The following is a 25,591-nucleotide window of genomic DNA, read 5'->3' as shown; positions in this document are numbered from 1 at the left end:
TTATGAAATAAGATAATGATTTATTTACCTTATTTTTCTACAAATAATTTTTTTTAAGCTTACACAGCTTATAGATGATGATGATGATGTATATCACAACTTCGCAGAGTGAGACTCATTTTGGCCACAACAAGAGGTTTTTCTTCATTGTCACACTTTCATTCTGCTGTCTCATGATTTGTTTCACCAAGACCGATATTAATTTCCACTATACCTTTTAAACCTTAACACCTTTCTGCTTGGTCTATCTCGATATTAGTGAAACCTACCACAAGAATTACTAAAAATACACATTTTTTACTATCCCAGCAACCACCATCACTTGTGGTTCACTTTAAATGATTTTATCCAATCCCCCACCCTGTAATTTAGATCTGAATAAATATTAATAAATAACAAATACAATCAGTAGCAGACCAAGAAGCAGTTTGGGTGGGGAACAAGATTTATGGTAGCATATAGCTAGTAAATAGTCCCATGCTGTGTGTCTCCAGGCAGACGGACACTAGCAACAGAGGTGTAACAGAGAAAATGTGGCATATTAATATTTAATTCATGCTTCAGCACATACTTCAGTTCAATGTATTTCTACATTTTCATTTTTCCTGTACAATTCTAAGCTATCAACTTCATATCATGATTGATAGCACAGGTTTCTTGAAGAATGTTTGGCTATTGTAAAACAATCATTATACATCATGAATGGATGGACGTGTCTTAGAGACTGACCTCAATCCACTTTTGATATTCAACTGCCTGAGAAAATAAGAAAATATTCTCCATTACCAGCAGTTTTCTTCTCATAAATATTTTCTGTAATTGCTAGACAGGAATAATTTCAACCAGATGTATAAGACGTCCATTAAATAATCTGGAAAATATGTAATTAAATGAGAACTTTGTGGAGTAATGGCCAGTAGCATAGAAATATTGCTGTTCATATATGATCCCATGAATCTTTAGCCATTTTGGACACCTTCCTCAGTAGAAATACTTGTAATTGGTTTTATCAATGTAGGAGTCGAGGGTTGAACCTGCCCATATGGAGTATGAGTCCTGTGGGGTTGTGTCGCACAAAGTAGAGGAACGGCCTATCAAATCTCAGACGTGGAGCATTGGGAAGTCTTGCCTGGCGTGGTCTCAAGGCAAGAGGCAAGGAAGAAAATTCCAAATCATCCATATCATCAAAATGCACAGATCCTTTCTCTAGATTCTCATTAAGTTCCTCTCTGCCAGACCGCTGAGGGGATGTTGGGTATACTTCTACATGATGCCGTGAACTGACATTTTCTTCAGAACATGTACTGAAAGTGTTCACTTGGATGATGTCTGAAAGGTGCAAATTGTTTGCAAGACCATTGATTCCACGTAGATCAGCATGTTCAGCACTGAATAGATCTTTAAGGCCCATACGCTGTAGAGGTAAGGTGACATTAAGTAGAGAACGATGTGAAAAGCGAGGGATCTGGACTTCGAGCCCAGGTCGAGGCAGGAGACTTCGAAGTAAACGTGACCAAGCTCCATGGCGATATGAGGTTTCAATTAGACGTTGTTCAAGCCTTTGGAGTCCATCACCTGGGGCCTGTTGACCTTGCTGACCTGGTAATACCATTACCAGACTAATGAGAGAGTTATCACTGCCTATTGATGCTGCTGTAGCATCCAATACAGGTTCATATCCAGCCAGGAAACCACTGAACCACACAACTGCAGGGACTGGCACAAGCCGTCGTTGTCGCATGGCAGGCATCACAGTGAAGTACATTTCCCCATCACGACCGTAGATTGATGCCTGACTGCAGTCAGTCTGTAAGAATAGTTTAAACATTTAGCTGCAGAAATTAGATCACATGTGATTTTGTGAGTGGCATAATGAGAAGCAGTTGACCTTTCATGACTAAATAATTCTACAATATCAGGCATATGTTCACACTGGCAGAATACATTAAGCATTTCAATAATGATAAGTGAATAAAGTAAATCCACCATTTGTGGACTGTTATTCACCCAAAATATATGATATTTAATTATTTTTGTACCTGGAAGATGTTGGCACTGAATACAGCTAAGGGTGGGCGAAGCAGGATGTTGGAGCTGCGAAGATAATCAAGCACCCTACCATGGGTCTGTCGCTTAATGAGCAGGTTGGTGCGTCGTCTCACCAGGTCGCCAATTGCATTGAAGTTCACCTCTTCAACGTGACCATCATAGAATTGCTGAGCCCGCTCCTTGTAGAAATCCAGCAACTTACCCTTTGTCTGGGTGCGAAACATATCACTATTAATGTCATTTTCATATGGGCCTACTTATGAAATAATAATGATAAATAGTGTATCGCCCAGATTTATGCACATTGCATGTTGCTTGTTGTTGATATTTTTATATTTAGCTATTCTGCACATGCACTATCATTAATCTACTGCGTCTTCATGATTACTAGGCATACCAACTACAGTATCCATCACCAAACTGCATGCCTACGAGTTGGTAACTGGAATATTTTGGTGTATATATTCACATACATTCAGGAGTGAATAGGTCTATAGAAATTAATAATTAATATATTATTAAATATTATATCACTAAGAATTATATTTACATCTACTTTTCTGAATGAATTAGTAGCCTGGTATTCTTTTCCGTGTAATGATACCATGTGCAGACAGAGTCCTAGTGATGGGCTGATCCCCATGCAGAGTCTTTATATTGGTCAGAGGATTCATTTTTTCCAGATTTAATTATGAGTCAGAATAGCCCATAGGAACAGTAAAAATACAAATTTCACTTACTCACCCTGTCACTGTACAACTGCCTGATGAACACAGCTGTTGCTATGCCTTGAGTTCTGGAGATCACCAGAGACTCTGTGATGTTCCTGAACACCTGGTGTGGATTAAAGGTAACCATGTCATCTAGACGCAGGATGTCATTCATCTGACCTGAGGTTGGACCCCGAGCCCCAAGGAATACCATGGCAAGCAATGATGTGACTGCAAAAGGAGACATGACCACACTCCTTGACATGATCAATCCCTTGGTTGTAACAGCTGCCCACAGACGAAAAGCCAATTCATTGCAAAGTTCAGCAAAATGTCGAACATCTTCATCAAGTCCTACAGAACTTGCTTCAAGACCCAGATTCTCTTGAGGTGCTGGCTGAAGCTCAACTGTGGTATGTGTTTGTGGGAGCTGGAATTCCTGAGGATTTGCTTTAATCTTGGTGTCCTTTAATTTCTCTTCATTCAAACCGCTGACTTTCAACATTCCAATTGGTGCTGTGGCACTTTCTGTTGTAGTTATGACACTGATTATGGTGGCAGGTCTTGATGTGCTGCCAAACGCAGTTTTGTCTCTGATTTCATCATCATTAACCTGAGAAGGTGGTGCAGTTGAATGTTTTGTCCAACTTGTGTTATCAACAGTTGTTTTGGTAATTCCAAATTTTGTTTCTTTCTCAGGTGAATCTGTACTATTAGTCACATTAGACTCCCAATGATGGACATCTTTCTCACTGACTTCACTTCCTTTCTCCAGTGATGTCTCCATAAAATAACTTTCAATTTTAGTTTCAGGAGAGGCTATTGTTGTTTCTGAGCCCTTGTCTTGTGTAACAGGTGTGTTAGTCGTAGCCTTAGGTTCCTCATCTTGAAAGCTTGTGTTTTCTCCACTATCACTAGTGAATTCAATATGTACTGTAGTAAATTCTGTCTCATATCTTGAAGTTACCTCTGTTGTGATGTCTTCTGCAGTCATTTCATGAACTGTGTCAAGAGATTCTGTTTTGTGACCAACAGCATCTTTGATGTTTCCTTCAGTAGGTAACTCTGTTGTTAACTCATTTTCAGTCAAATTCATGTTAACTGTTGCTTCATTAATATGTATACCATCATTTTTGTCTGTAATGATTGTATCAGTTCTTGTTTCTGTTCCCTGAATTAATTCAGCATTTGTAGTGGTTTGTATAGGAATATTCAACTCTTCTGTCTGCCTTGGATCTTCTGTTGTTCCATTCTCCATCTGTGTTGTACTTTCTTCACGTTCAGTAGAAAAGGTTTCTTTATCATCATAAGATTCGTGCTCTTGAACTGAAGATTTATTGTCTGTATTGATTTTGTCAGCCATAAGGTCATCATCAGGTTTCATTGTAAAGTTATGTTGCATAGATTCTTCTGCCATTTCAGTGTCATCTTTCTTGTATTTTGTTAATGTTACTGTAGCTATTTCTATGTTTTCCTTTGTTGTCTGAATTGATGATTCAATCATATCCCTCAAAGAAGTAGTTTCAGGTATAATAGTTGTTGCAGTATTATATAGTTCATCAGTATCTGTTCCTATTGAAGTTTCTTCAACATCAAGTATACTTGCACCTTCCACATTCACTTCATTCTTAATGTTGCTTCTATGTGTATTAGGACTTGGCTGTTCTGTTGTCAGCTCAGTAAAACTGTATACCGTGCTTTCCCTCTGCTCAGTCCCATCATTTCCAGTAGTAACATCATCTACAGCCTCAAATGTAGTTTTTGTATTAGAAACAAAATCTGAATCATTGTCTCCAGAAATAGTCACAGTTTCCTCAGCATTTGGGTCTGTTTTAATAATTTCAAAACTAGTCTTTAAGGGTTTATTATTATTATTATTATTATTAGCACTCGATAATAATTCCACACTGGTATTATGTACAATGTTTACTTTAGACACTTTGCTTTGATCTTCTGAATTTGTCACTTTGTCTTTTTCCTTATTTATCCCTTCAACATCCGTATCATTTTCATTTCCACCCTGTTTAAATTCTATATAATTTTGTTTCTGTTCATATTCAGTTTCTATTGTAGTACTCTCCATCATATTTTGTTCATAAACACTGCTGGCATGTTCCATTGAAAGCAATACTTTAGTTTGATCACCTGTAGTTTCCTTTAGATGTAAATTGCTGAGTTCTTGGGGTGTTGGTGTCTCTCTAATGGACTGTTTTGTGACTGCATTCTGTTGGGTTGCTTCACTATGTAGAGTTGTTGCAGACAGATCCTCATTTGTTGGTGAACTATGGTCAGTATTTATTGATTCTGTCATTAAACCATTGTGTAGTAGTGTAATGTTGGTCTGTGGGATACCATTTGCTGTACTGTTTGGAGATGAATAAATACTGCTTTCAGTTGAGCTAATGCCTTCAGTAACACTGTGTTTCGTGCCTGTGGTGCTAAGGCTGAAAACATATAAACCACTTTCACCATAGTCAATTGTTGTAACAGCACCTTCTACATCAGCAACCTGAGATAAGACACCCAACACTGATTCTGCTAGTTCTGGTGGCATATCCAAATTTTCATTTGCAGATGTTGGCAATGGTATTGCTCCAACAGGGGATTCGATTTTCACTGGCACAAACCCTGAAGCTTCATTTATCAACAGACTTTCATCATTGTTTTTCCACGTACTTGATGACAGTGGTACCTCTGTTGTTGTTGTTGTTGTTGTTGTTGTTGTTGTTGTTGTAATTGAGTTAATATTTTGTGCATTGATTTTGATAAACTCTTCAGTTGATGAACCATCATTTTTGTTGTTAATCACTGCCAAGCTTGTCTTTGTCTCCAGTGGGTTGGCAGTACTGGTTTGTATAGAACTACTACTAGTGTGAGGTGGTTGAGTCCTAATCTTTGTAATGTCCACAATTGTTGGAGTAGATTGGACTGGTCGTGCAGGCTTCTTGTTGTGATCTATACCTGTAGATGGTCTATATGTTGTATTGCTAGGCTGAACATATTCTGTTGGCAAGGGCTGTGTTGTGGAAGAAATATTACTGGCTGATGTGAAAAAATTGAGGAATTCTTGTGAAGATGAAATGTTACCATGCGTTGAAGATTCTGAAGATGATATCATGACCATTGCTGGTTCCAAAATTTCACTATTTTCATGTTCCAGTATGATACTATTATTGCCAATACTTGATGCTGTTGAGATTGCAGAATTTGTGGGAGTAGTAGTTCTCTCAACATGTGATGAGGGAGTCTGGTAAGGAACTGTGGACACACTAACAACCTTCTGTGATAATGTACTTATTACATTGTTGACAGGAATTTTTGAAGGTTTGGTCGAGGAAGTCAAAGGCTGCTGAGTTACAGAAGATGTGGCACTAACATCTACAGACTCAGTTCCTACACCTAATGAGGTTGATGAAATTTTGGACGTGGATGAAGACAAATGGGATGTGAAAATTGGTTTCTGTGTTGTTGCTGTTGTTATGTGGTTGTCACCAATTATGGGTTTGCTGAAAGACCCATTTTGACTGAATGGCTTGTTTTTGTTAACACTCAATGAGTCTTTCAGAGGAGGATTAGTAACTGTTTCTACTACACTGGAGTATGAATTGGTCAGTGAGGGTGGTTGTGGTCTGTGTGGTGGTGTAGTTGACACCGTTGGTGAAGCTGACAGTTTAGATGGCAACAATGTTGGTAATGATGATGACTGTGGATGAGGTGTTTCTGATGAAACTGACAGTGATGTTAATATGGATGGCAATGTTGTTGATGATAGTTTCGTTGATGAATGTGACAGATATGAAGGTTTTGGTGATGATGAGTATGACACAAACTGTGCTGAAGAAGAAGCTGATGATTGTGTTGTTGGTGATTTTGTTGATGAGAGCATTGGTGAAGATGATGATGATGATGAAGAAGAAGAAGAATAATAATAAGATGATGATGAAAGTGGTAACAAAGTTGGTACATGAGATGTTGGTGATGAATACAAAGATGGCGGTTTACTTTGGACATTTACTGAATTGCTGGCAGGTTGGTCCACATGTACTATATCTGAGGACACAGGAAGCAATGGTTTGTGATTAGTTGAGGCTTCTGAACTGTTCTTATATTTTTGAGTAGTAGTCAAAGGAATATTTTCTGTAACATGTGAAGGGGTTCCAGTTGAAGTGTTACCCAATTTTTGTGTGGTGTTTATAATAGGACTACTAGATGAGTAAGTGGACTGACTGGCAACAACAGGAACAATACTAGTGTTATTTATAATTCCAGGAAGAATCACACCCCATGATAAAGATGAATCTGAAGGGGCCACTGTCATTGGTGTTTGCAGAGAAGGAATTGGTTTGGGGGAAGGTATTTTGTTCTTTGAAGCTTCTAGTTCACCTTTTAAGACATTCTGCACACTAACAACAACATCATGAACTCCTGGTACAATTGATGAAAGTTCTCCAATGTTAGTTGCTTCAGCTTCCTCCACTACCTTGTCTGTGACTGTAGATGATGCAGAAGGAGCAAATTCTATAGAATCTGGTGGAAGATTCTGGTGGTAATAGTTTGGAAAACCTGCTTCCCCAAGTTCCGTCTCACCATTAGCGATGATGCTTTGAATTTCCTCTAGGCTCATAAGACGCTTGATGAGGTCTCCTGCTTCATCAAACGTGTAGAATTCATAGCGATCAGGGTTCAGGAGACCTGCTGGGCTTCCCACCATGGCCGCTGCTGTTGGTTTTGATACAGGACGTCCAGCAGCGTCTGCAAAGTATTTCTTTGTGCCATTTCCCAAGTCCATGATCACAGATACTGATGTCACCACACTGTGGGCAAGTAAATTAGAAGATTAAATTTTAATAACTGCAATTCAAGATGTCAACAAATCATTCATTACTTTTGAACAGAACAGCCACTACTCTAAAGTGGGAGTTATACAGCTCTGATAATCTGTTTTATTTCTGATAATTAGCTTGCAATGAATTTGATTAGTTGAACGAAAGTAACCTGGCAGCATAACTGGCTGTACACACAGCATAAATCAGTAAATATGCAGAAAAGAGTTTTAAATAAAATATGTGGATAGTACAGGAAGTGAAAATTCTACAGTTTAAACATCTAGGACTGAGACAGTCTAATGACAGCAACATTCCGCACACCAGCTACTGAAATATGTTTTAGGCCTACTGTTAGAAATATTTTAGTCCCCTATAACATGTTTTCTTTGTAAATCTTGTAATTTAACTACTTTAGTGCAGACCCATTACATCACGATGGATACCAGTACAAATCTTACATGTGTATGTTGGTGGTAGTGATAATAATAATGCTATGCCAGTCAGACATAACTGATTGCAGTTGACAGTAAACCCTAAATTGTCATTTTAATCATCTTGCTTTATCACTAAAGATGACTACAGAAATGCAGAAGTAGCAGACTGAAAAATACAGTTAATATAAAAATCTAGCTCAGACGTAGAGTAGATCTTCAGCATAAAGCAGTCTTTCCATATACTAACTTATACTGGCTCAATGTCTGGTACATTAACAGCTATCAAGTTTAATATGAAAGTCTATGAGTCCATAACCAATATCAATATAATCTGGATAAACAAATCAGATTACTCCATTGTATCTTCCTTGAAAAAGTTGGAATTTATGAATTGTACCATTTAATATTATTATTTTATTTCTGTATAATGTACCTCAGACTTAGATGTTTGTAAAAGCTCCTATGAAGTGATTTTCTTTAGTCTTCATTTCAAGTGCTGGGTAGGTTTAATTATATGGCAGTTTATTACTTCTACACATTTGTTTTCACCTGGACCCTAAGACGCGTCGGGACTCCTCTGAGTCCTTCTCCTCTGGGCTTGTGAAAGGTAGAGCAAGTGCTGCAGTGCAGCATAGCAGCAGGGGCAGCCAGCGCCTGGGCATGGCTGCGTCTTGCATCACTTGTCCCTCTTTCTTAGAAGGATACTGAATGTATCTGGAACAGAAAGACCCGGTAGTTTGTTAATTTTTAATGTAGAAAGGAACAGTGGGGACTGTCCGAGGACCACTGACTGGAAATTATTATTCTTAAAAACAGTCATATATGAATACGGAATTTAGGCTTTTTAAATGAAACAAGTTACCCTGATTTATTAATTCTCTCAAAGACCCTCAATCTTTCGATCTGGCGAATACTTTACGAAATAAAATTAAAATAATTTCTCGCTCTCTTTAATTTGATTAGCTTTCTGACGACATATATACAACAAATAATGAAAAAGGAGACCAATTATGTAATAGATACAGCAGCAAAAAATTCTTTTGGACAACGTCTGTGTTTGGCGCACCCATATCATTACTATTGCAGTCCTACAATTCGAAGTGGATCAACATGTTCAGTCCATGTCCGTCTGGCTACAACCGCGTCTGGGACAAGTCATTTGCTGAATACAAATGCAGGGCCATTCAGAAATAACTTCTTGAGTTACTCAGGGTGTTACGGTGTTGGGAGACGAATCGTAACTGCAAATGGTGCTTCACTATTTCCGTTTTCGTCTGTTCACACCGAAGGCCACTGAAAACGAAGGCGTAACAGGAAACTACTCGCGCTGTTTAATAAATGGGAATCCCTAAGAAATGTATGTTACATGCATCTATGATACATACTATTTCTCTTGGTTTATTTAAAGACGCCTTTATCTGTGTAGATTATGTAACGCCGAATAGTAGGATGATTCGATGAGGAACTAGGAGGATGTGAATAGAAAAAAGACTGAATAAAACCACGATAAAAGTGAATCGATATTTGAAAGAGTAACCTCCTGATATTTCAGGTTCTCACGGCGGTAAGTGTGAAGATGACTGGAATATTGCGCCTTGCAGTCTGGTAGAAATTAACCGACGATTTATAGGTGTTTACCGCCCAGTTCAATAGTGGTCCTGATAGTGGAGGCAGTAAGCATCTCTGAAACGCCAGTCATTTTTTTCCAGACTACAAGATGTAATATCCCAAATACAAACATCTTCGTTTACCAACTCCTTCACTTTTTTTTTTTTTTGTAATCTACGTGAATGTCTGCGAAGACTATATAAAAATGCTGCACTCCATTCAAGTTTGAGGTATGTGAACTTCAAGAACAAGATACAGTTTCATATGTATTTCTCACGTTTCGTGTACTTGATGTGGTCAAGGACCGTGAAGTCTTACGACTAACGGCGCTGTTCTGATTTGGATTTTAGATTCTCACGGTGGTGAGTACGAAGATGGCCGTCTTCTGGGTTGAAGCGCCGTGTAGTCACGTAGAAATTTACAGACGTTCCAGGGGCCTTGCTGCTCCATCGCCCTCATTATGGAGGCAGTGAGGACCTCTGAAACGTTGATAAACTTCTGCCAGACTACACGGCGCTACAACCCAGACAGAACCATCTTCATGTTCTAATTCGTTTCGCTCCTGTACCTAATAGTGTCCACGTATGGCTGGGAAAACACTGTTGTGAGAAATTTAACATTTCCTCTGATCTCTGTATTAAAATTAAAGCATCACATGGACACTGAACATCCTAAATTTCTCCGAAAGCGTTTTTATTTTGCAAAAACAGAAATGTTGAACTCGGAGAAATTACACTTTTCACAAATTGGTAAAACATATTTTTGTTCTGCCTGTGTTTCTATGGCATGCTTGTTGAACGCAGTATGAACTGCCAAACGCTAACAAATACACACAGGGTTTCGTAAAACACATATTTACTTTCGTAAGACATGCACGAGCAAAAACGCCACTTTACTCAAGTATTTATGCGTTTTAGAGATGTTTACAGGTACATAATTTATGTCAATGACCCTTGCGTTATCTCATCTTTCTATAAGAATATATCCCTCGAAGTGAAAGAAACTGTTTCCTAGACTACGTACGTTTCTTCTGATCAGTGGTACAGTTAAGATCAGGCTTGCCAAATAAGGGAGTGGTAGCTTCTTCGGTCGTGACATGAACAGCTAGCCACGTGGCTTGTCTACCCTGCGGTTTCTTTCTTATATTATTCCTCATGAATGTGTGTGTGTGGGTCACTGGAACCGCAAATCGTAAATACCGCAGTCGCTACAAACTGCTAAAGAAAGAGACTGCCGCCTCATTTATCAGGAAATATTAATGTAAGACCGCGTTTAGAGAACTGACAATAAGGAAAAGTTTCAATCTCTTATGAGAAACAGTATTGTTTATACACAACCATAGCAGAATGCAAACTGAAAGTATTCAAATGACGTTTATCCAAGCATAATATTAAAAATCTGAGAAGAAATAATATTTTCATTGCAGCGAGTGTGAAGTCTTCTGGGTACTTTCGCCGTGTAGTCTGTTATAAGTTTATCAACGTTTCAGTGGTCCTTACTGCCTCCATCATCTAGGTTCCCTGACGACGGATGTAGCAAAGAAGTTGCTTTCTTAGTTGCTAGTTTGAAAACCTTAGTATAACCAATCTATGTCCAATATTTTTAACATACGAAGCAAACTACAAACTGCCACAAGATAAAATGCGGGGTAAATTAAATAAACATACAGTCAAATATACATATATCCTTGCGTGTAAATAAATAAAAATCCTGTACATATACAATACTAATGATACAAATATACTTACAGGTACCACTTTAGTAAATAATGAGTAAGATTTTTAAGCCAGGTGACAATTTCTAAGAACTCAGTACAGCCTGAATACACGTTACATTCAAAGTGCTGTGACTGTAGTTCATGTTGTTTACCCCTTCTTCCATGAAATAGGCTCCTTCAGAAGCTAACAGTCGCTTAGCCAGTGAAAAAAATTTCCTGTCTCTTTTTGGAAGTCAAATATTTATTACCTTCTTCACAAGAACCCGCCGCTGGTTGATATCCCCAGCCAGAATAATCTTATCCACACAATCCCATCCTACAGAAGCATTTTTAATGTCATATTTACATGTACAGTGAGTTCTTTCAAGTGGTCTCTTCCGTTCAGGTTTTCGACAAAAATTCTGTGTAGTTCTGTAGCTACATTTTAAAACATGCAAAAGCGAAGACACAATTCTGAACCTGGTTAAGATTTCGGGTTCTGACGGCGGCAAGTAGGAAGAAGACTTGTCTTCTGGATGTTGCGTCGTACAGCGCGGTAAACGTTTACTGACGTTTCAGAGGTGACAGTTCCCATCAACAGAGTGCCCTGATGAAGGCATCAAGCGTATCTGAAACGTCGATGAATTTCTACTATACTGCAAGGCGCAACATCCCAAAAGACATTCTTCAATTCTGATATCTGAGGTTCTCACTGCTGTGAAAATTTCGAGGTTGATCTTCGTGATTTTTGAGGAAGGATCATAGCTTCATCCTCCGAAATGTTGGCATCTACGTAGATACATGTCCTCGTGGCGTTACATCCCAGAAGACCAACATAGACAATTCTGAACTTAATGGTCGCTGAAATGCCTTACTCCTTCCTTGTTATAAGATTTTGTTTGCTTTGTGACTTCGTCCACAGCTGAGAGAGCTGAACTGTACGTAAGATGGAACATAACTGATTAAAGCTTTGTCTTGGTAAACAGAACAGCAAAGCGGTCACTCATTCGTTTCGTCAAACTGTACCGTTATTTTCCGATGGCTGCGGGTTAAGATAGTTTCTTATCCTTGAGATTCCAGTGATCTGACAGACAGCTTGAGCATTATTTCTCATTAGGATGCTAAACGCAGAGTTCCATTCCGGTACATTGGCCTTCAAAACGGCGAGAAACAGAATGATCTATACATTTCGGTCAACGGTGTCTTATTTGTTTAGTTACCTGCTTCTGGATTTATAGACTATCATCATCAACCGAACTTTGTACACGGTTATAGCAGCCGACTATTCGACTGTCAGTTATGCTTCTTTCTAAATGGTGAATTCCGCCAAAATATTAGTTAATTTGAGAACAGTGCTTAAGCCAAGCAGAAGTATTTAAGGAAAAAGCGGGGGGGAGAGGCTTTGTATTTCCCGAAAAATGGAAGATAGCCAAAAAGAGTTAACATCGAAGGTACTTTGTGAGATTCCAGGTTTCCAGACTTTTCAGATGTGTTTCCTGACTCAATCATCAAAGCAGTGATGATAGAAGCAGCAAGCTCATCTGAAACGTCGGAAAACTTCTAACACACTTCATTGCGCAACAGTCCATCTTCATACTCACCACCGTGAGAAACTAAAATATACTAAACCTACTTTAAAGCGGCTAGTTCCTTAAGTTTATACAACACATACACACAATTAGCACCTCTTTCAGACAAAATAAACCATAGGATCAATTTATACAGAAAGTAACTTTAGAATTGCTAACTTTATTATATTTATAACAATTATAATTACACACTAAATTAACTGTAAGCACTTTTCATTTTATTTTATTTTCTGTTTACGTTCGTATGACCTGCAGCCTATCATTTTGATATACTCTTTCAAAATACACGTATGTTCGCTAATGAAATATAATTTAAAACGCGAAAGTCTGGGTTCTTCAAACCTGCAGTCATAGAAGTGTCAGTCCGTGCAGGTAATAGAATTTTGATAACAAACTGCTCCTGACAACTTTATTTTAGACGAGAAATTTCATGTTGCTGATTTACCTATTTCTTTACCCAATAGAAAAGTAAATTAGCCTATATAAATGTTACATTCTAAACCATTAACTCTGAACGAGATCCTGTTACAACGTTTTTTAAACTGAACTATTATTTAAAATAAGTTAGTTAAAAGTAAGATAAAAGTAAATATGGCTCAATAAAAGTGCGTAAAATTACGTAAACAGAGTAGCTTTGGCAAAAATTCTATACGGCGCCAAAACCACGAACGTTATCATCTTCATCGCCGTGGAAACCTGGAATCTTACAACTTTAATTTATGAAACCCAAGAGCTACGTGCAACACAGTGACATTTCTACCACAAATAAAGTGGTACAAAATAAAAAAAAATCATTCAAAAACACACCTGAGCACTCTTGTTTCAGTACGTGTGTTCCCTACCTCAGTTTGTCCTTGACTCGCCCAGACGTAAGATTGAAACCGCCGTTAACCACTGTTTTCCTGATTCACCTGAGACCACAGATAATGCAAACAAATGGACCGACAGAGCCGATGAGGTGCGTCTTCACCGGTGCAGGTTGTGAACACGGATCTCAGCTGACAGGAGAAGACTACAGACTACTTACTACTGGGGGTCTTCTCCGTCCTTGACCGCCACCAAGAGCAACACACGAGCTCTGTAGCAGGTAGCAAGGCGACGGCATCTGTGAGCCGAGCGAACCGTTAACCCGCCCTGACCAATGGAACGGTGTCATTGTTACAACCGCTCCGGGATAAATACAATTATTATTACTCATTCGCTCACTCCTCTTTACGTGAGCACCGAGGCCTAAACAAGCGCACGCAGAGAAAACGAGGTACGTGTCAAGATCTGACGTTCCCACAGCGGTAAATTTGTCAATGTTGACATTTCAGGTTCTTGTGAAGATGACTGGCTGGTGGAATGTGGCGCCACTCATCGCCCTGATGATGGAGGCAGCAAGAACCTCTGAAACATCGTACACTATACGGTGCGACATCCCAGTAGAGTCATCTTCATGGCAATGTTTTATGCAATGTGGACTTGTAGACAGATGTCGACGTTTCGGAGGAACATACTGCTCCTTTTTCAGCTTTGAATACGGAGACAGTATGTTCCTTCGAAACGTTGGTACCCTCATACTAGTGCGTATGACATCGTAACTCAGAAGACCGCTATGGATACGTTGAGTGAACTGTTTCCTTTTGTTATGATAAAATACGTCGACAAAGCTGTATTATAACGATACTTTCTTCCCGATAAGAATCTTGATGGCGTGCTTGGAAGACATACGCTTACCACATGTTGAAACAAGACTTGCAATGTAAGTCTACGTCTTTCAGACAAGTGAAATCTGGAAAATCTTTAATGACACTGTTGTAGCGTATTCTGAATTTTGATGTCATTTCATGAGCGCTTTCGTCCGCTATGAACAGTTGTTCTGGTGGGAGAATTCATTGACACGCGATAACCTGAAGACTTGGATAGTGTGATGGTGACTGCGATGTGGAGAAATATAGCTGAATATTAAAATATTGCCCATACTGGCTGGTCCTTTTACTGACTCTGGCAAAGATAAGGACACAAGAAAATATCACGGATGCGATTAAATCAGTCATGTCATTGGACGCTCTTGATTTGATTAAACGTTAATCAGTCATGTTTCGGCCTATATGGTCATCTTCAGCTGCTTTTCTTGTGTACATACTGTTCAGTTTATGATATTGCTGTCTTAGCTTACAGTCTTTCTAGAACACGAAAAGGCTGTCTTCTGGATTATAGCGCCGTGTAGTCTACCTTCTTCATCGTGGTTATTGAATAACATTGTTCCAACTGAAGAGGCTATCGTGTCCAGACCGACTGTGGGATACACACAGCCTCTTATCCAGTGGACACAGGGATAAAGCGGCCGGAATGCGAGGTTGATAACTCACTTCCATCTTGTGCCGAGGTTAAGAACAAATAATCCCACATTACTTCTTTATTCCATGATGATTTTTTTCACAAAGGATCGTCTTTACCTTTTAGATAGTAAGTTCCACACTGTAAAGTGATGTCTTACTTTCAAACGTTCAGTTCAACTTTCATTTCAAACATATTTCACACAACAAAATATAAAAGATATTGTTAAATGACTGCAGTATTATATTTGTACAAAATCAGCTTTACAGCAGTGGATTTGCGTCTGCAATAATTTAATCTTCAGTAAGAGGTGCAAAATTAAGAAATAATGCACTTAAACGTAGACTTCAAACTGGGGTACACCTGTCAACTCATATTGCTTTTAGAACGAACATGGAACGCACCGAAACACTTTCATGGCTATAGGGAGTGTAATTATGAAAGAGGGAGAGTGGATCCAGTTAGAAACTAATTAATATGCTTGAATAGTTGTTTCATTGCCTGGCAGAATTACCACATAAACAAACATGGCGAAACCGTTACCTATGGTCGTCAAGTTTGTACGTGAAGAGGGCTAAATGAATGTCTTGTCTCTGTAATACTCAATTGACTGTAAGCACAAATCCACTACATTGCTCAAATTTTTTAAAAAAAAATGTATATGGTGTTACGCCCAGTTTCAAGTCCAGCAGTGGACGTATTGCACAAGAGGCCTATAGTCTAATAACGCCGTTGAATTGTGCTCACGGTTTCAGTAAGTCTTCAGATGGTAGAAAGATAAAGAAATAGCCCCCAACTGGTATTCTTTGCTCAAAGTGCATAAAATACATGCATTATGTGGAATATTCAGGTTCTCACGGCTACAAGTATGAAAATGTCTGTTATGTGTTGCCACGTCGTGTAAATTTACCAACGATGATCACCCTGATAATAGAGGCAGCAAGTACTTCGCTGTCAAACTTTATAAATTGAACACTAAATGCTGATTTGACTCCTTTTGTCCGACTGTGATATCAGCAAGTTAACGTAAGTTTGCACAGTGTAACGATTTTAGCGCGTCCGTCGGGATTTGATCTTTGTAAACGGCAGTGGACCCACTCGGGAATCCTCTACATGGGGGTTCTTCATCCGTGCGCAAAAACGCGTGTAGATCACACAAAATTCCTATTACGATCATCGGATCGAAATTAACATTTTTATGTTTGGACAAATTTTAGCTAAACTTCCGATATCCAATTTCATGGAAAACCTTTCAGCCGTTCTGCGGTTGTTTATCTGCAGATGGACGAAGCGAGTTTAAAAAGCCCTCTGAATGGTTCACGAACGCACCTGAAAAGAAATGTCAGTTCGCTGCAACGTAGTATTTTAGTCGAGTGTGAAGTTAAGTCAAAGCGGCGGATATTGGGAAATTACTTTCAAAATACGTGGTTAAACAGCCAGCAGAAACAATGACTAAAATTTGGCTGTAAATTCACTGTAAGAGGATGAGTACTCTGTTTACTTGCAACGGTCAGTCGACAGGTTTGCTGGCGAGTCAAGCAGCGAGAGGAGGCGGAAGAAATTCCCGTGTTTGCCCTTGAAAGGAAGGGGAGTCCCGCTACTTCTTCAGAACCGAACGAACACAGTGTGAAAAAGCTACGATGGCCCCGGTCCTGTTAGAACAGACCCGTCGCCAAACGAAAGATTTTCTTTCGTACAACTGCGCAAAATAAATTAATGGTTAATCAATAGCTTTTTATTATTATTTTCTTTATTGTAAAATCACATGGTACCTCGGTTTCCCCTTACCAAAAATTCAAATTTAGTTTATTATTCATTAAAATTAGTTTCCTTTTCGTTCAAAACAGAGACCGAGCTAGAGGGAAGGAAAGTGGTTGTGGAGAGTCTGTACTGGATTAATCAGTCCCAGAATAGAAGATGGTTGCGGGATATTATTAAGACTAACTAATAAACTATTTAGAATCAAAGAAGGAGGGGAATTTCTTGACTGGTTGAACGTACTATTGGTTTCTCAAGACACACTACCCAGTGGATTTATCATATGGAGCTAAAACTATAAACATGCAGCCATAACCCTTCCTTTTAAAATAAATATAACCTAAAGATTTAGCACATGAGGAACAGAATGCTTCTTAAAAAGCTTATTGTGTCTGATCTGGTCAAAAGTTATCTTTTATGTAACCCAAAGTTTCATTTCCGTGTTCACAAGAGTTCGCCACTGGTCCATATCCTGAGCCAGATAAGTCCAATCCGCTTATGCCTTATTTCTGAATTTGTTTTAGTGTAATCCTCCTATTCACGCCAGAGCACTCAAATGGTCTCTTGAAATTCTGGTTGTTATACAAACAACATTATTTTGTATCTTGCAGGACAGCAAATTATAAATAATTGTGTACGTTAGGTAAAACAGCCTTTTTATTTTTATCTTATTGCTTAATTACTATTCAATCTCAAAAAGAAACTGTTAATGCTCATTCTTTGGAGATGTAATAATTATTTATTTATTTGTTACGGGAGATTCTTAAAACCTAGAGGCCAGCTTTTTTCTTACTGAAGAAGAAAGCATATATTCAGTTTTGAGTACTTTCGAGTATAATGTGACAACAGTAAATGAGTTTTGTATAAAATACGTATAGTCGGTAAAAACTGTCTTCCTGGAAGGTTGAAGGAAGGTTGTGTCAATGACTTGGGAGCTTACTTCTTCGTCCGACATTTATTGTGTTTTGTGCAACTTTTTTGTTTCCCGACGTCCTTCAAGTTGCACCTTTCTTCCTGAGTTTTCCTTTGACTCCAAATGCCTATTTATAGGCTAATAACTTTCATTGTTCGTTAAACAAAAGCAAATACCACATTTATATTCAGTATATGGTTAGGTTAGGTTAGGTTAGGTTTTGTTTGCAAACGACGGGGTGACGAATACCACGGATATCACAAAAATTTGGCGGCTTTTAGAGAGTGCCAAGAAATTATGACTTGCGGGGTTTCAGTAGCTAATTGAAAATGGTTACAAGACCAAGTCTCTGAAGTGATCTATCGATGCCAGTTTTTCTATAAAATTTGGCTACATATCGTGCCTATCTCCGCCTCTTACACTTGGTTGCCCTAATAATGATTGGTGAAAAATACATATTATGAGCATTGTAAGACAGTCATGAAACTTCAAGAGTTTTTGTTCAAGCTATATAAATGTCACTATTGTGCACAGTTCACTACTTTTTATACTAATTTATATGAATTAATTAAAACTATATAGAAAATTTATAATCACTCTGTATATCAGTTACAGCTAAGATTTGTATGTGACGTAGGCGTACAGTTATTTCAGAGTACTTTGCTTTGAAATCCTTGTGCAAGGACTAATCTTAAGATATCACGTAGACCTACACAATCCGGACAGGGAAGAAAAATAGAATTTCAAACTTTTGAAATTTGAGGTTCTCATGGCGTTAAAAAGTCTGTCTTCTCGGCTGTAACACCAGATAGATACCAATGTTTCGAAGCAGCATACTGTCTCCATCTTCAGGAATGAAGAAAACACCATAAACGGAAATATTTATCTCTATATACTAAAGCGAAAATAACATGGCGAAGCGCCATGATATTTCTGTCCTAAGGTCTGACCCGCTCTGTATGCTGGGTTTCCTAATGGACGGATTTAAATAAATGGACCAATAACCTGGCCTCCAAGAAGCCACCATCTTAACACTATTGGAATTTTTCATGTCGGGAATGTGTGAAAAACACTATATATGCCGAAAAGTCCGTAATTTTCGTCACCTGTAAGAGACAATTTAAGCTCCTACAACAACAATTATTCGAGAATACAATGGAATAACCCACCCTTTGATGTCTGCAGATCTACAAAAGCGCTCACGTCGAGTCATTTAAGATTGTATGAAAAATATGAGTTATTCAGATATTGACAAATGTTTTGTTTAGCATCCATTTTCTATGAATCTGTGCTTCTAATAATGAGGCAAAGACAGTGGAACCTCTTCCCATAAGGTGTTAAAATAGCTTCCGAAGCGTGTAAGAGCAGGTTTTGTAGTAAAATTATGAATGGCACTCATATGAAAGCAACTGACCTACTGCCATTACCGTTGCTAGACGTTCTCTGAACCTTGAGGTCAGTATGCCGTAAGCTGCAAGAGAGTTAGTTGGCTCTGATGCTACCGCAGGCTTCAAAGCCGTGGATCACTCGCCCGCAGTACTTGGGGTCTAACAAGCAATTTCTGAAATCATGCAACTTTCCTACTTCAGCCACATCAACACTTCCTACAAGAGTAACACGAGGGTAGGTATCTGTTATTTTACATGGCATATTCGTCTTGACGTCCATCAATCAAAATTTATCCTGCGATTTGTAGAAACACTCTTCGAATAAATGTTATATAAATACTGATAAATGTGCCTGTTATATCTCGTGCCACATTCTTGTATTAACAATTGAAAACATCGACAGAGTTCGATTTGATATTTGTGTAAAGCAGAGGTTGTAATAAATCTGTACGAATCGTAAGCATCATTTTCAAAACCTTAGTATGACGTTTTATTAAAATGAGAAAAATTTTACAGTAAAGAGCTTCAAAATCTGTACTTTTCTCAGAATATTCTTAACTAACTAACTAACTAACTAACTAGATGGCTTACTGAACCCGAAGGTTCATCACCGAATTAACCAAAGCCTTCCACCGGACCCTGTCCTGGGCCAACGAAATCCAGTCTCCTTCAACTCCTATCTCCTACAGAATATTGTTAGAACAATAAAATCTGGGGGGGGGGGGGGGGTAAATGGAAGGGGTATGTAGCACGAATAAAGGAGATGAGATTTTCATACAAATATATGGCTCAGAAGCCTTAAAGTAAGAGCTCACTTGAAAGACCTGGGACTAAATGTGACGATAATATTAAAATTATTCTTAGAGAAATAGGATACCAGGGTGTGGACCGGAAAACAGATCATGTTTTTGAAGTATGTGACGGACAAATTTGGTTATGATGAAGAACTGGAAATTGGAGCCTGATGTGAAGCAGGATGGGCAGTGCGTTCTGCGGAAAGAAGAAAGCTGAATGCCTCGGTTGAGAGCAGAAGGCAAAAGATTCTTCAAGATGTTGGCAGAACTTACTCTCAACCAGCAAACGATGAGTTGTCATCACAAACTGACATTCGGGTGCTAAAATATTAGTAATCTCAATACATGCTAATCCTTGTTTCAACAGAACTACAGTACGATCGACCACGTGGGCATTTCAGTGAAGAATAGAATTATCTCAACAAGGAAATGAACTCGCAACTTTGATGAATATTCATATTTTACCTTGAAACATTTTGGTAACCTAAGTAGTAAGGTCAACGCACAAAGCGCTAAGGTCAGAATTCACTTCCGGACCGAGACAACAGAATTTTTTTACCATCTAAAGGAAAGTTGTGGTTATTTTAACACTACATGGTATCAACTTTCATATTTTATTAACCTCTGTGACTCAGATTCAGCCTAAACTGACTTCACATAAAACTTTATGTCCACTTTACGAGTTGATAATAATCGCATTGCTTTAAAAAGCTTGTTATAAAAATTTGTTGCTAAGACAAACTTCATAATGGTAATTATGTAATGCTCTCTTTGACATCATACTAGCTTGTAAAGAAGAGAAAGGAAAGTAAATCGAAATAATGCAATCATTTCTTCTTGTTTATTGGGGCTGCTGCACCATCTTACAGAAAATCTAGTTTAATATATTTTGCGTTTCAAGTCACCTAGTGAATTCAGATAAATTTCACTGTTTCTGCTCGGTATCTTTGTTAACGAAGTGAGAGACATATTCCACTGATGAAGCTTCTTGCGAGAATAGGGCTGACTTTCTAAAAAAAAAGAAGGGAGACACACTTTTAAATGCATATCACTTTCTTCGGCTGGACCACCAACTAGTAATAAAACACGTTTTCATATTCCTGGCTCAATAAGGAATATCCCATAAGTATGAGCTCATAGGATAATTGTGTTATTTGGAAAAACACGAAAAATGTTTTGGTTACCTAACCCAGGTTCGGGACTAGTCCAAAACATTAGATTTCGTGTCCTCCATTTCACCAAATGGCTGCAGTAGTACCAACTTCCTAAACGCTGTGTTTCTAGTAACACTTAGACGATGGACGAAGTCCGAACACGACCTATCGCACCCTCATCAAAAACCTTCAAGTTATAGGAATAATTTGTTTTTAAATGCATTCCCTTGAATAATGCAAACAAAACTTGCGGTTGTAGACTTTCTAGGTTCTTCTGATTCTGGCATCTGATGTTGAGTGTATTCCTCAAGCCGTTACGTCTTGGTGACCATACATTATTCCTAGACACAGACCAGCGTGCGCTTTTAGTGCCACATCGCGTGACCACCTAGGAAGTGACCTGTATTGGCCAACATTCCTGATCTTCACACAAGAATGCTTCCTCCACCACATAAATCTTGTGGAGTTGCAAGCGATGAATCGAATGAATTGTTACGACGTACTTCACCTGCCTCACGACCGTCTGAGCGCCTTAATCAATTCAGTGCTGGAGTTACAATTCATATCGAAATCCCCCCCCCTCCTCGTGCTTGGAAAGTTGCATGAGCAGCTGAACACATTAATTAATTTCCTCACATTTTTTATGGACGTAAATTTCCTTGTCCCACTACAAACACTTGAGGCTTGTACCAACAAACACCGGCCCGCCTACATCTTTGCAAAAATTTTAACACAGTGGCTAACTGACGACTGTAATCTGTTTCAGTGATTCTCAACTGTAGGTTATCGGACCCCTGGAGGACCTCAAGTTGTTTCTAATTAGTCCACGAGTTGAGTAGATTCTACTCTTTTGCTTTTATACTGCATTGCTGCAAGTTTCATGTTTCCTATCACTTGAAAAAATACCTTAATTTAGTCTGTATCCTATTTGATCCAATTTATTAAATACTTTTTGTAACGTGTCCACTGTATCGGGAAGTTTGAAGAACACTGATCTGTTTGAAGTGTAAAATGTCAAAGAGTTTTATGTTTTTAACATGGCAGATCAATATTTTTAGTTAATCAATACATTAGCCTCAGTTACGGACTTTTTTCTACTAAGCTTACAAGTAATAATTTACTTGATATGTAATATCATGACCCTCGGCCGTGATAGGAAAACTAGATTCGACCCGAGGCTGCTTAAAGGTTGATCATGCCTGTCCTAAGGTAATGAGAGCAACTGTTTCTGAACTAGTAGCCGGATGAACCTGTTTCAAAATTATCTCGAGTCTAAGAGCCTTACCACAAGAGCTTTGCAGCTAAATATTTTAAGCAGTTGTTACTTGTATTCAATTAACAGATATAATTTCACAGACAGACCTCTATCAAAATAAGTAAGACCAGTTCATTAACCAACTCTATGAAACACAGTCCTACTTCAAGAGTTAACTTTCACTCAGCTAGTCAGAAAATTCCCCACCTGAAGTTTCATTACCGTGTTCTTAGCAGGTTCGGCTGTAATAGTCTGGATTGTGGTTGCTATATTTCTTGCAATACTTTTTTTTTAGATTTATAACTTCAACAAATTCAAAACGAAACTTACATCGACGAATGTGAGATTACGCTCCTTTTAATAACTCAAAAAGTTGTTCATAAATCAAAAGTCCGAAAACGAATAATTCGTGATTATTTAACTATATTACGACAAATAGAAGAATACGTAATTTTCAGCTATTTAAGGAACACACATTTTAAAGACATGTGCATTTTGTCGTACTGTAAATATACAGGTCATACGTTCGAAACTGCTTCCGGGTAATGTTATTAAGGATATATTAGCTACTGTTAACTGGTACTGAAGATATCCTCGGTTTAGAGCGAGATGCTGGTGAAAGGGCCCATGGATGAATCGACGCAGAGCCTTTCACAAGCCTCACGTAATATGTTGAACCAGCTTAAGTATTTCTGCATTTAAGACACGCGTCACAATTATGAGTCAACCTTTTCATTCTGCGAAATGACTGACACCTAAAATAAATTAAAATTTTGAATATTGCTGTGTTCTGGGAAGTTACATAATGTAGTGTTGTAAAAGTTTACCTCCGTCATCAGGGTGATGTCCTTAATCATCGCCCTGATGATAGAGGCAGCAGGCACCCCCGACACGTCTATAAACTTACATTAGTCTACACTGCGCATCAACCCACAAGTCAGCCATCTCTTTATCGCCGTGGGAAACCAAAATTTCACAAATGAAAATGATCCCCGACGGAGGCAGAGGATTTTTCCCCTATCCTCTGCGTCAGACCGGCTCTGGGGCCCACCCAGCCTCCTCTACAATGGGTACCGGGGTCCTTTCCCGTGGGTAAAGCCGGCCGGGGCGTGATGCTGACCACCCACCCCCCTCTAGTGTCGTGGTCAAGGAAGAGAGGAGCTATACCTCCACTCACCCCAAACGCCTACTTTGTTTGATACACAAACACATTTTAGATAATTATATACATAAATCCTCCCTTTAAGAAGAAAATACATCAATAACAACGAGGTTATTTATAATACATAGAATGACTATCACACTGCACTGTCAGAATGTTACGCGTGTTCGTTTAAAATACGAAAACGTCAAAAAATGTTTTGAATGATAACCGTAGAGATTAATAAGATCTAAAATCTATGCCTGTTGAATGTAATAAGTTCATTACTGTGAACTCTCTCAGAGTTCCTTGTAAAACAGGAATTAATATTAGACTGTTACCGCTGAGAGAAACATAACCGCCATCCGCTTGGTACTGTCGGTGGTGAAACGAACAGACAAACACGTCGAGGCCTAAGCTAGTCAAAATCTAGCCCACTGTGCAATAAACTCGTCATAACAAATGCCATAGAAAAAATTGTAAGGATTAAGAAAGTTTACACTTTGCTCTCATTTCCTGCTAAATAGACATGCACTTTGATAATTAAGACCCATATACTTTCGTCATCAGTAATTTATACTTTCTAGTCACTAAGAATGATTAATGTATCCACTGTGTTCATTAAACTGCACTAAACATTCTCTGTAATTTTATTTCACAAACTCTATTAATTAAACTTAACTAAAAACACCGTGAAGTTTAAACATGCCAAAAGTATCTTCATTGCTGCAATTCGTAAAGAGTCAAAGGCTACTTTTGTGCCCCGTTATAGAACTAGAAATCACCTTCCCCTTTATCTGTCTTATTACTGAACTGTCAGTAACTTAGACCCTGTTTAACCGATCTAGACGTTGTACAGTTTCTTTCTAATCACCCATCACACTACGGACACAAACTTAAGAACTTCACAGAAGAGTTTAACACTTTGAAGCCGAATGAATGAGAGACAGAGAGGAGAGAATGTTGGGAGGAGTAGTGATCAACCCTAAAGATGGCAACTGCAATATTGGCCGAAACGTTGGATAATTCTCAGCACTCGACGCGGCTCATTCTCGAAAGCCGGAATTGTACAAGAAATTCATTACCCTGATCACAAGATGCCGTCACTGGACCCTATCCGGATTAGTATAAATCCAGTTCCACTATTTCTTAAAGACCAAAATCATCTTCCAAAAAGTTCTAACTCTTCTGTTTTTCCAACTAAAATTTTATGTGCACTTCTCAGGTCCTTTCGTTAAGCATTATTCAATTTTGTTCTTCTGGAAATAGATGAATGGCAATACGTTTATCATCATGAGAATGACTGTCATCAGTTTATGGAAACTTAGCAAGAATGCAGTCTACCGTTAACGCCTGAAGTCTGTTTTAAAGTATTTATACTTTCTGACAAAATAAATACCACAGGGAAACTGATTTAGCTACAGATGTCGATTATGATATTCTTGATTGAAGATGGCGGCAGCAAATTCCTTTGAAACGTTATTACCCACTCATAAGTTCTCACATGTCAAACCCTGGAAGACCAACATGTCTTCACCGCCGTGAGAATCTCAGAATGGCATGTGCTTTACAGATGTCTTCCTCACATGTTGCGGTGTTTCTGTAGGTTATGTGCATTCTTTCTTCACTTCAAGAAACTTTTCCTAAAAGTCAGCAGGCTAGCCATTGGCCATCAAAAGAGATTAATCTATGTTTCTCTTGTCCTTAAACACAAGAGAATATATTTTGCACGACAGAAGACGTGTTAAAAATAACTGTTCCTGTAATTTTATTGATACAAATTCAATCCAAATATTAAACCATTAAACTTACCTGATACAGCAGAAATTCCACACTTTCACGAGAAGTTAAATGTCTGACACACAATACGAATTAAATTACGAGTCGCAGAAACAAAACAGATTTTACACCTGTCACATCGGAGCATCGACTGATGACGGTGAAAGAGACCAGA

The 25,591-nt window shown here is 38.5% G+C and overlaps 1 protein-coding gene across 1 annotated transcript; it reads right to left on the bottom strand.

The window, feature by feature from the left end:
- On the bottom strand, positions 1-25,591 carry LOC110829649 (uncharacterized). The gene is made up of 5 exons (XM_022063613.2): positions 25,450-25,591; positions 8,569-8,733; positions 2,794-7,573; positions 2,040-2,258; positions 1-1,807 (listed from the first exon to the last, which is right to left on the bottom strand). Exons 2-5 carry the CDS (start codon positions 8,694-8,696, stop codon positions 1,010-1,012), a joined length of 5,925 nt encoding a protein of 1,974 aa, XP_021919305.2. The 5' UTR covers positions 8,697-8,733; positions 25,450-25,591; the 3' UTR covers positions 1-1,009.

The sequence above is a fragment of the Zootermopsis nevadensis genome, unplaced genomic scaffold (assembly GCF_977971745.1).
Source record: "Zootermopsis nevadensis isolate Lab colony 2312 unplaced genomic scaffold, Znev_1.0 Znev_ptg000020l, whole genome shotgun sequence".
NCBI classification, from domain to species: domain Eukaryota; kingdom Metazoa; phylum Arthropoda; class Insecta; order Blattodea; family Termopsidae; genus Zootermopsis; species Zootermopsis nevadensis.
The sequence above is the reverse complement of the archived record's forward strand: the minus strand, read 5'-3'. Positions and strand labels throughout refer to the sequence as shown.

Coding starts and splice junctions, on each gene's coding strand:
- LOC110829649 (XM_022063613.2), bottom strand. CDS start 8,696: ATGCAAGACGCAGCCATGCCCAGGCGCTGGCTGCCCCTGCTGCTATGC. Junction 7,574..8,568: donor CGACGCGTCTTAGGGTCCAG/GTGAAAACAAAT, acceptor ACTTGCCCACAG/TGTGGTGACATCAGTATCTG. Junction 2,259..2,793: donor GGCAGTTGTACAGTGACAGG/GTGAGTAAGTGA, acceptor TTTCGCACCCAG/ACAAAGGGTAAGTTGCTGGA.